Source organism: Megalobrama amblycephala, linkage group LG3 (genome assembly GCF_018812025.1).
Source record: "Megalobrama amblycephala isolate DHTTF-2021 linkage group LG3, ASM1881202v1, whole genome shotgun sequence".
NCBI lineage: Eukaryota > Metazoa > Chordata > Actinopteri > Cypriniformes > Xenocyprididae > Megalobrama > Megalobrama amblycephala.
The window spans coordinates 61,586,051-61,601,074 of record NC_063046.1 but is presented as its reverse complement, the minus strand read 5'-3'; the positions used below and the strand labels follow the sequence as shown (position 1 = coordinate 61,601,074).

Below are 15,024 nucleotides of genomic sequence, written 5' to 3'. Positions count from 1 at the left end.
ATTTATTAGTGTAAACATTAGGACACAAAAGACGCATGTTTATTGGTACGATTCAAATGTAAATTCTATAGGCTACTATAAAGTGTATTCCCGTTTTTGGCATCTTACTGTACTTATCCCCATTTTAATATCGTTTCGTAGTTTAACTGAACGCTGAAACTGCAGTGAACATATGCACTGCGTTTTAAAATGGCCGCGATCGTGTTTTTAAATTGAGTAAACAAATCAAAACTGCGTTTTAAAATGGCCGCCATTAAGATATTGTCTTTAAATTGACTAAACAAATCAAAACACAACTCACATCTCATTCTCGTCAAGTTTAATGTTATCACGACGTGCCTCATCTTCCTCAGCTAATTTCAAGGTTAGCCTAAACTCAACAGCTTTTCATCATAATCATCAGAAGATCGAATTAGTCTCCAATTAACAAAAACTCAATCATGTGGGTCTCGTGAGTCAAATAATAGGACAGGACGCTTGGCTTCAATTCGATTATCCCCAGTATCATTAGACTGTCTAACATGCATTATTCTCAGATCGTATCGATTAACGAGCAGCCCTCTCTTAGCTTTGTCAAAGGCAGGTTTCGCTGCTCCAGACCGTCAGATAAAAATCTAAACCTTGATCATTGCCTTCATTGAATTAACTGCGCGGCTATTTCTGATCAGACGAGTCTGTTTAATCAAGGTGTCAAAGCTTTTCATGATTCTATTATGGCTGCCATAGCTGAGCGCCCGAGGGCAATGAATCACGACCACAACACACGGACAACAGGTGCATCAGACGAGCGGCGAATCAACGAGCTCTGCTGTCTGAGGCGATCAGCCCATTACAGTGTGTGTGTGTGTGTGTGTGGTTTAGATAAACCCTACTGTGAGGACAAAATGATGGCAATATCCTTGAAACATCTTATAAATCATACTAAATGATGTTTTTTGAACAAATGCAGAAATCTTTCTGTGATGTTTTTCTGGGAATGGGAAGGTTTAGGGTTAATATAGTATAAAAATCATCATGTCTATGGAAAGTGATGTCCGGAGTCATTTGTTTCTAATGACCCTACAAATTTGATTAAACCATCAAAATATGGGAGAATGCTGATGGTTTAATCGATATATTTAATAGGCTAAGGGAAAGAACAAAGCATTAAGCTTTCGGTTAATTATCCGAAACATATATTACATGGGTCAAAAAGGGTTTTCAAGCATCAATACAATGTGTAATACAACTTTTAATTGTTGTTTTTCAGTACATCAGAATAGGTCCTGTTTAATTTGTTTTTTTGAGCAAAAATTAAATATCATACATTTTTACCATGATTTACAGAAGACACGCACCTAAATGTCATTCAGCGTAACAATCAGGGATATTTACAACAAAAATCTATGCCATTTTAAAGACTAATTACTTTGACCCCAAATGCTACATTTTTAAACTTTGCCACTATCCTAGGTTTTGCCCAGTTGACAGCAAGATTTTTTTACTCTTTTAAAATGCAATAAAATTTAGTATTCTAACTTATTATTTCATATATTTTAATAAGTAGTCTATGTTGTTTCAATTTTTACATAAATATAAGTGTTACACTGAATGTTGAAAAGTGTGTACACTGAACATTGTCATTTTAAGGTATTTATCCGACAAAATTATTTGACAAAAAAAAACAAAAAACAAAAACAAAAACAACAACAAAACGCAAAGTAGCAGGTTTGATTTTACAATGCAAAAAGTAAAATAAAATAAAAAGCTCACAGGAAAAAGCATCACTAGTACAACATAATCAGTTATGAATATTTCGTTGGTTCTCTCTTGTTTTTGCATGTTCAGAATTTCTATATAGGCCTATATATAATTTCAATCCCTATTTGGATCCAAATTGGATTAAAGAAACACAGTGATTTATTGATTTAGCCTATTGAATTTCAATTTATCCAGTATAAACTTAATCGTTTCTTAGATAGAATGTTAAATTAGCCCAAATTATGGTTTCTATTGGCTATTTCAATTTCTATTAGCAGTCCATGAGCAAGCGATATTTACGATATTTCGATAATATACTGATTTATACACATTTCGCTCGCATCGAGGACTTCGGCGTTATCAGTGAGGTGAAACTTCTCGCGCTTCACACCTTTAATCCACTCCTCCTCGCCCTCATTGGTCCGCGGTCCTTTTAAAGCCCCGCTTGATCTCTGAGGTGGACCAGGACAAACTTCTCATCGGGCATCAGCATGTACCTCGACCGGATTCTCCCCGAACTTGAAATCAGCCCCGCCAAAATTATGCTTGAGAGTCAACAGTGCCGCTTCGTGCCGGATGAGCCGCGGCTCAGGGCGGCGCGTTGCCCCGTGTCGGGTCCGTCGAGCCCGGTGTCGGTAGGTTCTGAATCCAGCTGCTCGAGCCCGGAAGCGAAAGCGCTCGCGGAAGCTCGAGTGAGACGCCCTCTAAACGCGTTCATCATTTGGACCAAAGAGGAGCGCCGACGCCTCGCGCAGCTCAACCCTGACCTGGAGAACACCGACCTCTCCAAAATACTCGGTGAGTGCGACATCCTGACATTTAGGCCTGTAATATGCATTTGATATCATTTGTAACCTATATGAATATTGAAATAAAGTGAGCTGTCCTATTACTATATGGCCTAATATTGTTGTTTTGTACTTTTACAGGTAAGACATGGAAGGCCATGTCTCTGGCAGAGAAGCGTCCTTACATGCAAGAAGCAGAAAGACTACGAATCCAGCATACCATCGACCATCCCAACTACAAATACCGGCCCCGTCGACGGAAGTGCAACAAGCGTGGCGTCAAGATGCCTTCAAGTGAGAACGTCAACTCTCCAAACGCCACTTTTCACCTCAGCTATATGCTCCAAGGTCAAGCTCCACATCAGCCATTCAACCCCTACAAGCTTCCACACGGTGGGTTTTCATTGGAGAACCACTCTTCGTCGTTCCACTGCGAGGCAGCATCTTCAAACGGAAGCATGGCGTTCCATGGAGGTGCAACATTACGGAACTCTTCTTACTCGGAGTCGCTGTTGTATTCCCAGCAGAGCGGGCTGGAGCTCCATGAACGTTGGGGAACGGAGGTGTGTGCATGTGTGCTGTGTTTGGGTGGACCTTCTCTAGAGTTCTATCTAGAACAGGTGAGATCGGACATGCTGGACCAGCTGGACCGCAGTGAGTTTGACCAGTACCTCAATCCAGCATCAACAAACTCTGAATGATGCTTCCATCCAGAGACTGCATTGGTGAACATTTCCGTTTCTGACAGTGCATGTGTGATAAACTGTGTTTATTTATTATATGTGATGCAAATGTTGCTGACATGCATGTTGTTAACTTGAGTTCAGTGTGTATTTATAGTTTTTTTTTTTACTTGTGAAAAGTTTTAATGCTTTCAAATGATATAAATAAACTATCTGTCAATACATGGGATGAATCAGTTTAATACTTTAGATTAATGTTGAAAAATCAATGACATTCAGTCTAAAAATTGCCAAGTTTGGTTAAATATAGACAAACTCAGGGATTTGGTTGTTTTAACCCAGTGGTTGGGTTAAATGTTTGACCCAACTATTGTTCAAAAATTAATGTATTGCTTGCTTAAAATGAACCCAAAATTCATAAAAATCAGACACATAATTATTAGAGGGAACAATAATAATCAAAAGGTGAACATTTATTAATAAGCTATTTAATACATGATTTTAATTATTATTCATTAAACTTATTAATAAATGTTAATTTCCAACATATTTTGGGCTCATTTTAAGCGAGCAATACAGTAATTTTTGAACAATAGTTGGGTTAAACAGCAGCAGGTTCAGCAAACATTTAACCCATCGGCTGGGTTTGTCCATTTTCAACCCAACTTGGGTTGTTTTTAACAACATTTTTAGCATTTTTTGAGTGTAGTAATATTTGAAATATCTGAATGACACACAAGTTGGAAGACATACATAAGTTTGGGGAAAAAAATCTATTCTTCATGCATAAAATTTAATTTGTTAGCTTTGTGAGGAGGAACAGAATTGTTTGCTGTTCTGGTCACACCTTTCAGTCAACAATCCCACCCCTGAAATCCCGAAATCCATCTGAATCCAGTCCACTAATCAATGGTTCTCAGATTTATAAAAACACTTAATACTTCAAGTGCTTAATGCTCTACTTATAGCAGAAGATCAACTATAGAGTATCAGTCATAAAGCTTCTTGAGGCTCCAAGAGAATCTTAATTTGCATAGATTACTTTTGCACGACATTCCACGTCTCTGTGATCTGTAAACAATTAAGCAAAAGTGACAATGATAACAATAATTGATGCTCATTCCATACTTCTGGAATGTGTGGTATTGATTCCGAACAGGCAAACATGTGGTAATATTTGAATATCAAAATATGGAATTCCCCTTCCTGTTCAGGAATAGACCTTTAAAGATAAGCTGAAGGAAAACATTCCAAGAATGTTTCAGAAGTTTTAAAACATTATGAAAAAAGGGGGAGAGAGGTTAGTGGAACATTCAAAGTATTTTAGCAGAGGCTGTAAATAGGAATCAAGACGATTGATCTTCTTGACATTCATCCAAATAATTAAATAACTGGCAGTGCAACAGAATAGGTTAGCTAAATAATAAATTAATAAGCAAGCTATTGTCTAGTTATAACCCTATAATCACATGTACGAGCTAATTAAAGTAGGGTTCCTATAAAATGGAAGCTGCGTCATATCCACTTTATTTTTAAGGTAAGAGCGTAGCGGCCATTTTGTAACTTGAATTTTGAGGTTTCCGGTGTCATCCGTACAAAACAGTCCATTATCCTGCTTTATACTGTATATCAAACAGGTAGAATATTTGTTGTCATATATCATAAACACACAGGTTTGTAGGGCAAAGAGTTTACGATAGTCACGCTCTTTGTTATTCTTATCGTTATTTCCTTATAAATCGGAAGTCTCCGCACATTCACATAAAATAGCTTCTTTCTGCGTTGCAAAATAAAGTGGATAGTGATGCTGCCGCGCTCGAGACAAACCTCAGCGAGTTCATCAATCACTCGTCACGTTCACATGTTGACCACATGATGTCGCCATAACACAACAGCACGTCCTGATATTGCTGCGTTAGATGCGTTCCTGGGTCAACATATTTTATTGATCCTGGAACAACATTCCAGTCTGAAAATTTAGTCTTAACCCTATTCCTACCCCTAAACTCCCAAAAATCAGAGGGAAATGATAGATGAATACTGATGTAGAAGCACCAATTCATGATTTGAGCCTAAACTTGACATAATCTGTAAATTTGTCCCTCAAATCTGACTGGTTGATTTGAATGTTGTTCCAGGAACATGTTGAACTCAGCAAAATCAGGTTACGCAACACAACGAGCGTGTCAAATTAAGGCAAAAACTGAAGAACAAAAAATAACAAAATGCTGAGTTCGCTTTGAAAAGGCAAAAATGAATTATATAATTATATAAACTTAATGTGTAACGTTAAAGTTTGTTTTTACGTATCGTCAAGGTCGTTGGAAGCCATTGTAGAAGTTACGTCAAATGACGCGACTCGATTTCACAGTTGGGACATCGCCCTTCCAGACGTTATTTTCAAGAATTACAATTATAATTTGAAAGTTACTTTAGTCTATATTAAAAATCTTTAACTGAATTTGTGTTAAGGTAGAACATGTAATTACAATCGTCAGTGGTTTAAATTAGCCGCATACACAGCTTAGCATTGCCTATTCAATTTACAACCAAACAAAAGAAAATATAATGCCTTCAATGTTGCTAAAATCATTGTCTTGCATTATGGCGAATGTTTGTCAGGAATTGTGGGTGATTGGAGAACAAGCAGGATACACTTAAGGCATCCTTGAAAATAAGCCGAATAAAAGACACGAAACTCATAATCTAATAACTGCACATTATGTAATAAGTACATTATTATTGTAATAAAATGTTCATAATGTTTTTTTTTGTTTTTGTTTTTTCACAACGTAAAATCTTGAGCTCATGATGTAATAACAATTTTTATATTATGAGAAATGTATTACATTATAAACCCAACAAAACATTGTCATAATTGTAATAGCTTTCAAAACATAAAAATATTAATATTCCCTTATTAATTTTTTTTTTTATCATGTTTCATTTTTTGTTATATACAAATAAACAATAAAAGCCACAATTTCTGCAACCAATTTTTAATTAAAGCGTTCACCGCACTCTCCCAGCTAATAAGGTGCAATGACCTATATTTTAATACTCTAAAAGTGCAGACCTTCTTTGCAACCAATTTTAGCCATGTGTTTTAAAGGGAAATAAAACATTAAGAATAAAATAAATTGTAAATTTTTATGTTTTTAAACCTTCTGCAGCCTTTCTGTAACCTCAACCACACAAATCTTAATCGAGTGAGCCGCACACATCCTGAAAATTCAGAACAAAAACATGCTTTATTCAAATATCTGTCGCTGATGGATCCAATATAAAAATTGCAATTAAAATATTAAAATATATTAAGAATTCTGATAAAAGGTAATACCTTTATTAGAAGGTTATAGATAATTGTCTGATGGACCAATAAAATTATCTACACAATTCCTCCAAATCTCTATAAAAAACTTAAAGTGTAGTTCTAGTGATGCCAAAGTGTAATTGCTTGCAAAGTCCAGCAGAGTGTAGGGCGACTCCTCCAAGTGTTTTTCTCACAGCAAACATTTGACTTTATTGCAAGTAAAGAGAGAGAGAGAGAGAGAGAGTGAGAGTGTGTGTGTGTGTGTGTGTGTGTGTGTGTGTGTGTGTTTAGTCTGTGTGTGTGTGTAGTAGGTGGGTGGGGTGAGGGTAGTGTGTGTTTCTTTGATCTCTCTGGTATTTTTATACTCCTACTGATCTGAGAGTGCAAGTGTGTGTGTGTGTGTGGTCTCAGCATTTACATACAATCCTGGACATAAAAATGATTCTTGTCTATACTCCACCCCTTCTTTACAGTATGTGTGCGAGTCTGTCTGTAAAATTAGGAACTAGACATATGCTAATTATAGTTTTTAGTCATTTTAGAATATTTTCGAATGCATTATCTATTTTGTATCGGTAGGTGAGAGTGGGGTAAACTGTGTCACTTAAGTTTTCCACCATTTTGCAGATATATACGTATATGTTTAACACAACCTTGAAAGCAGTGATTCAGTAAAATCTCTTGATGTCTTCTATATTAATATGATAATTTGGGACTTTTGGAATCTTTCCCCTTATCATGGTTATGAAAAGATTGACTATGAGAAAAAACAGACAAGGCAAGAAACATGGGCTTTAATATGAGCGAGCAGGCCAACATAATGTCTATATCTATATCTAATATCAGAAACTCCCAGGAAGAGGCCTGAGGTAAATCAGCTGTCAGGATGTTGATTTAATTCTACGTATTTATCCATTAGCATTTCTCAATTAACAAAACACGCAAGTTGCCATGACTGAACAGTCATTAAATAATTATTATTTAATTGTTTGGCAATGGTTTTCTGTTTTCTGATAATAAATGCTGAAAAATATTAAAAAGGTTAAACAATTTCCCATATTCATTATAGGAAGTTCTCACAGTTAATGAATGACTGTACCAAACAGAGAGCATAAAGCCTGGAAAAAAATTTATAAAGACTTTTAAAGACTTTATTTATTTTGTAATATGTTACTGTTATTCACAAAGACATCAAAGCAAACCCAGATTAAAATATTAAAACATAGAAAGTGCATTTACTCGGTTTCACAGACAAAGCTTAAAGGAATATTTCACCTAAAAATGAAAATTCTGTCATTAATTACTCACCTCCAAACCTGTAAGACTTTCGTTCATCTTCGGAGCACAAATGAAAATAAAAATTTCTGTCCTTCAAGACAGCTAAAAACTAATCCATATGAGTTGAGCAGTTTAGTCCAAATTTTCTGAAGAGACTCGATCGTCTTATATGATGAACAGATTGATTTTACGCTTTTATTCACATACAAACAGGGGTAAATTGGGATTTGTTATGGGGGGGGGGTTGCTCTCTGATTTCAGGCTTTCGAGGAGTGCACATGTGTATGTAAAGCCTACAAAATCTTATCAATTGACAAACTGTAAATAATAAGTCAACAGAGCCCTCTGTTATGAACACTAAAATGCAGATCAGAATCATTCGATGCTGGCAGTGTGCAAAGCTGCATCTGATAACAATAAAATCTTTCTGTAGGCCTAAAGGAGAGCATATCAGTACAAAATACAGGGTTCGACATTAAGCCTCGTCATGTGCTTGTCCTTTGGACAAGTAAATTGGTCACTTGTCCAAGCAAAAAAGTTGCTTTTTTTTTTGGTGTAAATATAATTATTCTGAAGCTATATTCTCAACAGTGTTCCATCAGCTTTTGCATATTTATATCTGCATATTTGTGATATTTACCCCAAGGGCATTTTTCCCCTAATCTTATTACATGCTTCATCTTTTATTTTAATTTTTTTTTTTTACATTTGATCAATAGCAGGACTGTTACGAATTAAATTCAATAATTTACACTGAAAAATTACAACTGCATTAAATAATGTTATGATATTCTTTAAATATTTTTGAATATACAATTAAGAAATGTTGGGAAAATGTAAACATGAAACTGAATTGCCAGTAGGTGGCGGCAAGTGACTGTCCTAGTCATTCATTCAAATGATTCGTTCAAACGGCTGATTCATTCATGAATGAGGCAGGTGTTTTGGAATGGGCCATTGAATCTTTCACTCAACCGATTCGTTCAAAACACTGAATCATTCAGTAATGAAATGCAGCCGAGTGTCGAGAGATGCACTGTGGTTCTGCTGTGATCTTTGTTTGGAACTATTTTCGCTGCTGAAATAGAACAAAAACAGTCAGTAATGCGTCTAAAATGTAAGTGACTTTATTAAATTGTATTGAATTTACTTAATTTATTATTGAAAGTAGTGTCACATTTTCAATCGTGATTCCAATAACGCGGAAAACAGCACTCTTGGTCGTGTGATGTTACGTAACTGTATCATATGTTATAAATTTAAAAAACTCCACATTTTTAATTTTTTACAGCAGCATTTCGATTTCTGCGCGAGCCTCAACAGCGCAACCTTGTTACTGTCAGCACATTATATATTATATATTATTATTATCCATTATCAATCGACACTTACACTAAATGTAATAGAATCATGCTTGCGTTTTGGTGATTCCCTAGCTATGTTTGTTATTGATGTTTTAATCAGGACAAGTAAAAGTCTCTTTCTCTTGCCCCGTCAAAAAATTAAGCGTTAATGTCGAGCCCTGATAAACCAGCCCAATTTAACCCCTGCATATAAACATTCATCAACTCACATATCAGTTGTGGTAAACGGAAGCTCAAGCATGTTTGATTGATTTGTGAACCAATGAGGTTCATTCTCGTGTTACGCAGCACATTTGAGCTTCCGCAAGAGGTTTGTTCTCGCGCATCAAGGAGTTTTGTTTGACCTTCTGTTTATGTTTGCTGAATAATGTTTAAATGTGACCCTGGACCACAAAACCAGTCATAAAGATCAGTGTTTTTGTAAAATATACAGCTGAATAAATAAGCTTTCCATTGATGTATGGTTTGTTAGGATAGGACAATATTTGGCTGAGATACAACTATTTGAATATCTGGAATCTGAGAGTGCAAAAAATCTAAATATTGAGAAAATAACCTTTAAAGTTGTCCAAATGAAGTCCTTAGCAATGCATATCCACATCATAGTAATATCAAAAATTTACAGTAAGAAATTTACAAAATATCTTCATGGAACATGATCTTTACTTAATATCCTAATGATCCTAGTGAAATCGATCATTTTGACCCATACAGTGTATTGTTGGCTATTGCTACAAATATACCCGTGCAACTTATGACTGGTTTTGTAGTCCAGGATCACATATGTGAATAAAAGCCTAAATTCAGTCTGTTCATCATATAAAGCGACAGAGTCTCTTCAGAAAATTTGGACTAAACCACTCAATTAAAATCGATTAGTTTTACGATCTCTTTATGAACTTTTTGAAGCATCAAAGTTGCAATTACACAGGCTGCCTATGGAGGGACAGAAACCACCCAGATTTCATCAAAAATATCTTAATTTGTGTTTCCGAAGATGAACAGAAGTCTTACGGGTGTGGAACGACATGAGGGTGAGTAATTAATGACAGAATTTTAATTTTGGGGTGAACTAACCCTTTTAGCCTAGTCCCAGACTAAAATGCATGTTTGAACTGTCTTATATTATTTTTATAACAGTGAAACTAAGTTGACTGTGGGGTGTATTCAGGTAAAGTGGGCCATTTAATCTTGTCTGTACTGTCAGAGAATGTTCCTGTTTTATTTGTATTAAAATGCGAAGAATAAAAGTGTTTGAAAATGTGTTACTTTCTCTTGTAAGGTGTCCAATCTTGTTCATGGAGGGCCAAAGTCCTGCAGATTTTAACTCCAGCCAGCTTCAACACACTTGCCTAAGAGTCTGAAGATTTGATTAGCTGGTTTCAGGTGTGTTTAATAAGGGTTGGAGCTCAACTCTGCAGGACAGTGGAGCAGGTTTGGACACCCCTGGTTTAGAAATTGCCAAGTGGGATTTGAACCTGAGTCACCAGCATGGGAGGCGGGCTCGCTAACAAGGACACTAAAGGATTGACTCCAGCATCCCCACGACCCTACAGAGGACCAGCAGTTTGGAGAATGGATGGATGGATATATAGTTGATCTTTATTTGAAATTAAAACAACTATGAGTGTGCATCTCAAGATGACTCATACTGCAAACAGTTTTTTGAGAAAATATAGAGAGACTAAAAAGCTTTAAAATATGGTTAAAGTTGAGTTGTTCCAATTATTCAGTTTTTTTAAGCCTATTTGTTGTTGTTGGAATGAGGTTGGACGCATAACTCAGCGTATTTATTGTTGTTATAGGGCAGGGATGCCAGATATAGCCTGCGCTCGACTGATAGCGCTTGTGTTATTGTAAGGCCACAAGGCCATCTGATAAAGGTTTTCTGTGTGGATAAGGTCTATTTGGGATGGTGCTGAGCCAGGACTTTTAAACCTTCCTATGAAGTGTTGACATCAGGACCATTCGCACATACATGCATCTAAAGAGCCCGTATGAGACCCAGCAAAGAAAAAAAAAACTTTTAAATGATGCCTTAACACAAGACTAATATCTTATAGACTTACTTTAAAGGAGAGATTAGTGTGTGTGTACCTACTTAGCCATATTTTTTAGTTTTCTGGATGTGGGTTAGAGTTAGAACTAGAGTTAACGTGTGTGTTTTGAGTGACAGGCACTTTATCTATGTAGAGATCAGAAGAGGGAAGCTGCTCAGCTGACCCACTCATGGGAAGTAGTACAAGGGCTAAAGTGTGAAATCACTTCTCGTTATCTCTGTGCTGTGTGTATGTGTGTTGTGTGTGTGTGTGTTCAGGTTTGGCTATACTTGTAAGAGCCAAATATCCTCACTTATATAGTGAAATATTATGACAACGGACTAGTGAGGACATATTACTGGTTAAAACGGTAATAATTCAGCCAAAACATGTCAAAAACAGCCAAACACATTTACTCAAACTACAGCTGTGAGAACCAACAAGCCATCTTTACCTCCATCTGAGTGTGAGAGAAACTCTAATTGTAAGAAGAGAATTATAAATGGAGAGTGAGAGAGAAGCAGTGCATGATGGGTGATATGACATGCTGTGGGAAATAAATGAGGAGAAATAGTCTAAGGTGTGATCTAAGAGATAGAATCAACACAGTTTGCTTCTGGGGAGAATAGAGTTTCTTAAATAATATTCAAATTGAAGTCAAAAGAAACAGTTCACAGAAAACGAAGATCCTGTCATTATTCACCCACCCTCATGTCGTTCCAAACATGCATGACTCTCATCTGTGGAACACAATTTTTAAAGAATCTACACCAGTGGATCTCAATTTTTGTCTACGTTTTGCATATTTTGTCTCCTTTATCTGACACACTCAGTTCTTGGAGCTCTCTCCTAATGAGCTGATGTTCTGAACCAGGTGTGTTCGATAAGATAGAGATATAAAATGTGCAGAGCGGTCGGTCGCCAGGATCAGGATTGAGAAGCACTGATCTGCACACAACTGAATGTCAGTTCAAAGCGACCACATCCACCATTGTGTGTGTGTGTAATTTTACTTTTTTTCTCATTAGTACCCTAACTGGTCATGTATGACACACATAGATTTGTGAGAGATCAATTCCACATACACTGATGCACACCGACAGATGATGATTAACTTTTATTCAAACGCGTCTATCTCTGAATCAAAGCGGTTCACTCAATAAAGTCAGAGTCAATATTCAGTGTTTGATTTGTCTGTGTTTGAGTCTGTGTGCATGCGGTGGCCTAAAATATCTGACTCTGACATTTTCTCACCAAAGCTAAACTCAGGTCGTATTTCCCAGGTCATCTATGAGATTTAGGAGAACAATGGGGCAGTTAAAACAATATATAACTCGCACTTTTCTCTCTCCGACGCCCTTTTTCTTTTCAAGCTCCTTCTGTCTATGCCCTCCACATATATCACACCTCTCTCTCTCTCTCTCTCACTCATGCCTTGGCCTCTGATTTACAGGAAGTGTGCTATTCCTAGTCTCTACACAAATGCTCATTAAAATGATTAACTATTGCAATAATCAGTGTTCCCCAGCATATTATGTGTTTTTGTACGTACAGTATGTGTGGTTGGCAAGGCTTTGACTTTAAAAAGGTCATTGATTTTCATGAGGAAATATTTAACTTAAATACATATGATTTGGAACATAATCGACTGTATTTTTATGATGTCAGTAGTATGTGTAAACAAACTTCTCCATGTTGCCTCCTGATTTTCGACCTTGTCCACCCTGGGTTCCAAGCCAGCACACTCCTTGGCTTGTCTTTGTCTGCCTGAGCACCAGCTTCACCATCCAGACTTCTACTGGATCTCTGGTTTCCATGTCTGTTGACCACCACCTCAGTAAGGACTCCAAGTTGCCTCCTCTCTGGTCTGCCCATTTTATTCCAAGTCTGCTGTTGACTGGCCATGTCTGTGAATGGGGAACTGCACTGTGGCACTGCTCTCCTTTAAGGATTTTGAAGCTAAGGTAGTCAAGGTGTTTGGCCGATCAGTGTATGGGATGGAGGCAGCACAACATCTGGTTTTGCTCCACCATGGGGACCGTTCAGGTTCTGACTTCTCAATCCAGTTTCGAACCCTGGCTGCTTCATGCACAGCCATGGGACCAGTTCCTACATGGTTCTCATAGATGAAATCCAGGATGAGGTATCTGCCAATGAGCTCCTGATACAGTTTGATGACCTGGTGGACCTGGCCATCAGTGTGGATAATTGCACTGTCTTAACTGTGCTGCTCATTTGGGGCAAGGGTGTGCTCAGATTTCATCTCTCAGCCCTCATCCTGTATCCTTGGTGGAACCTGAGCCCATGCAAGCTGGCCGGACCCGTCTCACGGCTAAAGAGGACTGTGCCTTTACGGTGCCAGATCCATACACTTTGCTTCTACCTGTCCGTTAAAAGTCAATACTCGACAGTAGTCGGGGAAAACTCACATCAATGACCCCCACACCCTCTACTCTTTTCCCTGCCACTGTGAAGCGGTATAACTCATCTCACACTCTGTTCTGGTGGACTCTGGGGCTGAGGACAACTTTATGGATTCCTTCTTGGCCACTCCTCTCTAGGCTCTTCTGACTGGAGCCCTTTCTGTCTTAGGCATTGTTTGGGTGCTTTTGTTGTGCTGAGACATCCCTAGCTACTGAAACTCAATGTGGAGATTGTGTGGACTTGAAATTCTATTCCTTCCTGGAGCCCTTTCTGTTTTAGGCATTGTTTGGGTACTAACTTGTCTCTGCTCTCTGTTCCACAGTAGGAGGCGGCAGATCCACATTGACCCAATCATCTGTCTCTGATCTGTCGATTCTTGATTCTCACAAGGCGCTGCAGTGGTTCTTGGATTTGCTTATATTTAGCCAGACCGGTGTAATCTTGCTGGCTTCCACCTCCACAAGGACTCCCTTTCTCTGGTCCTAGTCCTTTCAGAGGTCTGTTTCTATTCTGCACCCATTTTACCATTTACAGATCCTGAGTGGCAGTTCATTGTGGAGGTGGATGCCTCAGAGGTTGGTGTTGGGGTGATCCTTTCCCAGTGAACCCTGGGGAATGGTAAAGTGCAACCTTGTGCCTGTTACTCCCATTACCTGTTCCTGTCTGAATGAACAGTACTTTGGGCATTTCAGATTTAACTTATCTTACCATTAAGGCTCCGAAAATGTTAAGACAGATGCCATGTCCCACCAGTTCGCTGGCCCAGACTACAGTCGTATTCCTGAACCTATCACCTGGCCATTTGGCATGTCGAGGTGGGGGTCAGGGAGGCACTTTGGTCAGCTGAGGTGCCCATGGGATGCCAGTTGTGCCTAAATTGATCCTGCCCTCCCGTAGAGCCACTTACCAAGGCTTGCCATCCAGGGATGCTCTTCCCAAAAACATTGTTACTCAACTATGGTTGGTATGTTGGTAACAACGGACCATTGTTGGCTTCAGGAAACACACCCCAGGATTGAGGATTGCCTTCCATTTCTCAAGAAGTCTATCAGTTTGTTGTTGCCTGCTCAGTCTGTGCCCAGAATAAATCATCCAACATGCCTCCCTCGCCATCCCCCTCCATCCTTGGTCCCACATTGCCTTGGACTTTGTCATAGGCCTTCACCCCTCCAGTAAATCGGTGGACCTTACTGTGTTGGATTGCTTTTCTATGGTCCGCTTTATTCCCCTCCCTAAGTTGCCCTTTGCTAAGGAGACAACAAGTCTTATGTAATCGCTCAACGAGTGTTTCAAATGTGGAAAAACGTCAATAAAACAGCTTGTCACATTTACCTCAGGAAAGCTATTCAATGACCATAACTCATTAGTTAACTAGAAACAAAATAACTCTAGGGA

The 15,024-nt window shown here is 38.1% G+C and overlaps 2 protein-coding genes across 2 annotated transcripts in view; one reads left to right on the top strand and one right to left on the bottom strand.

The window, feature by feature from the left end:
- Nucleotides 1–15,024, bottom strand: part of LOC125265875 (cytochrome P450 7A1) — a 62,333-nt gene that overhangs the window by 17,283 nt on the left and 30,026 nt on the right. The window lies entirely within an intron of this gene.
- On the top strand, nt 2,071–3,435 carry sox32 (SRY-box transcription factor 32). The gene is made up of 2 exons (XM_048186426.1): nt 2,071–2,538; nt 2,670–3,435. The coding sequence occupies exons 1-2, from the start codon at nt 2,232–2,234 to the stop codon at nt 3,227–3,229; spliced, it is 867 nt and encodes a 288-aa protein (XP_048042383.1). The 5' UTR covers nt 2,071–2,231; the 3' UTR covers nt 3,230–3,435.

Excerpts from the sequence above, each read along its gene's own strand:
- sox32 (XM_048186426.1), top strand. The coding sequence starts at position 2,232 with ATGTACCTCGACCGGATTCTCCCCGAACTTGAAATCAGCCCCGCCAAA. Across the intron at positions 2,539-2,669 it reads CGACCTCTCCAAAATACTCG|GTAAGACATGGAAGGCCATG; the intron begins GTGAGTGCGACA and ends GTACTTTTACAG.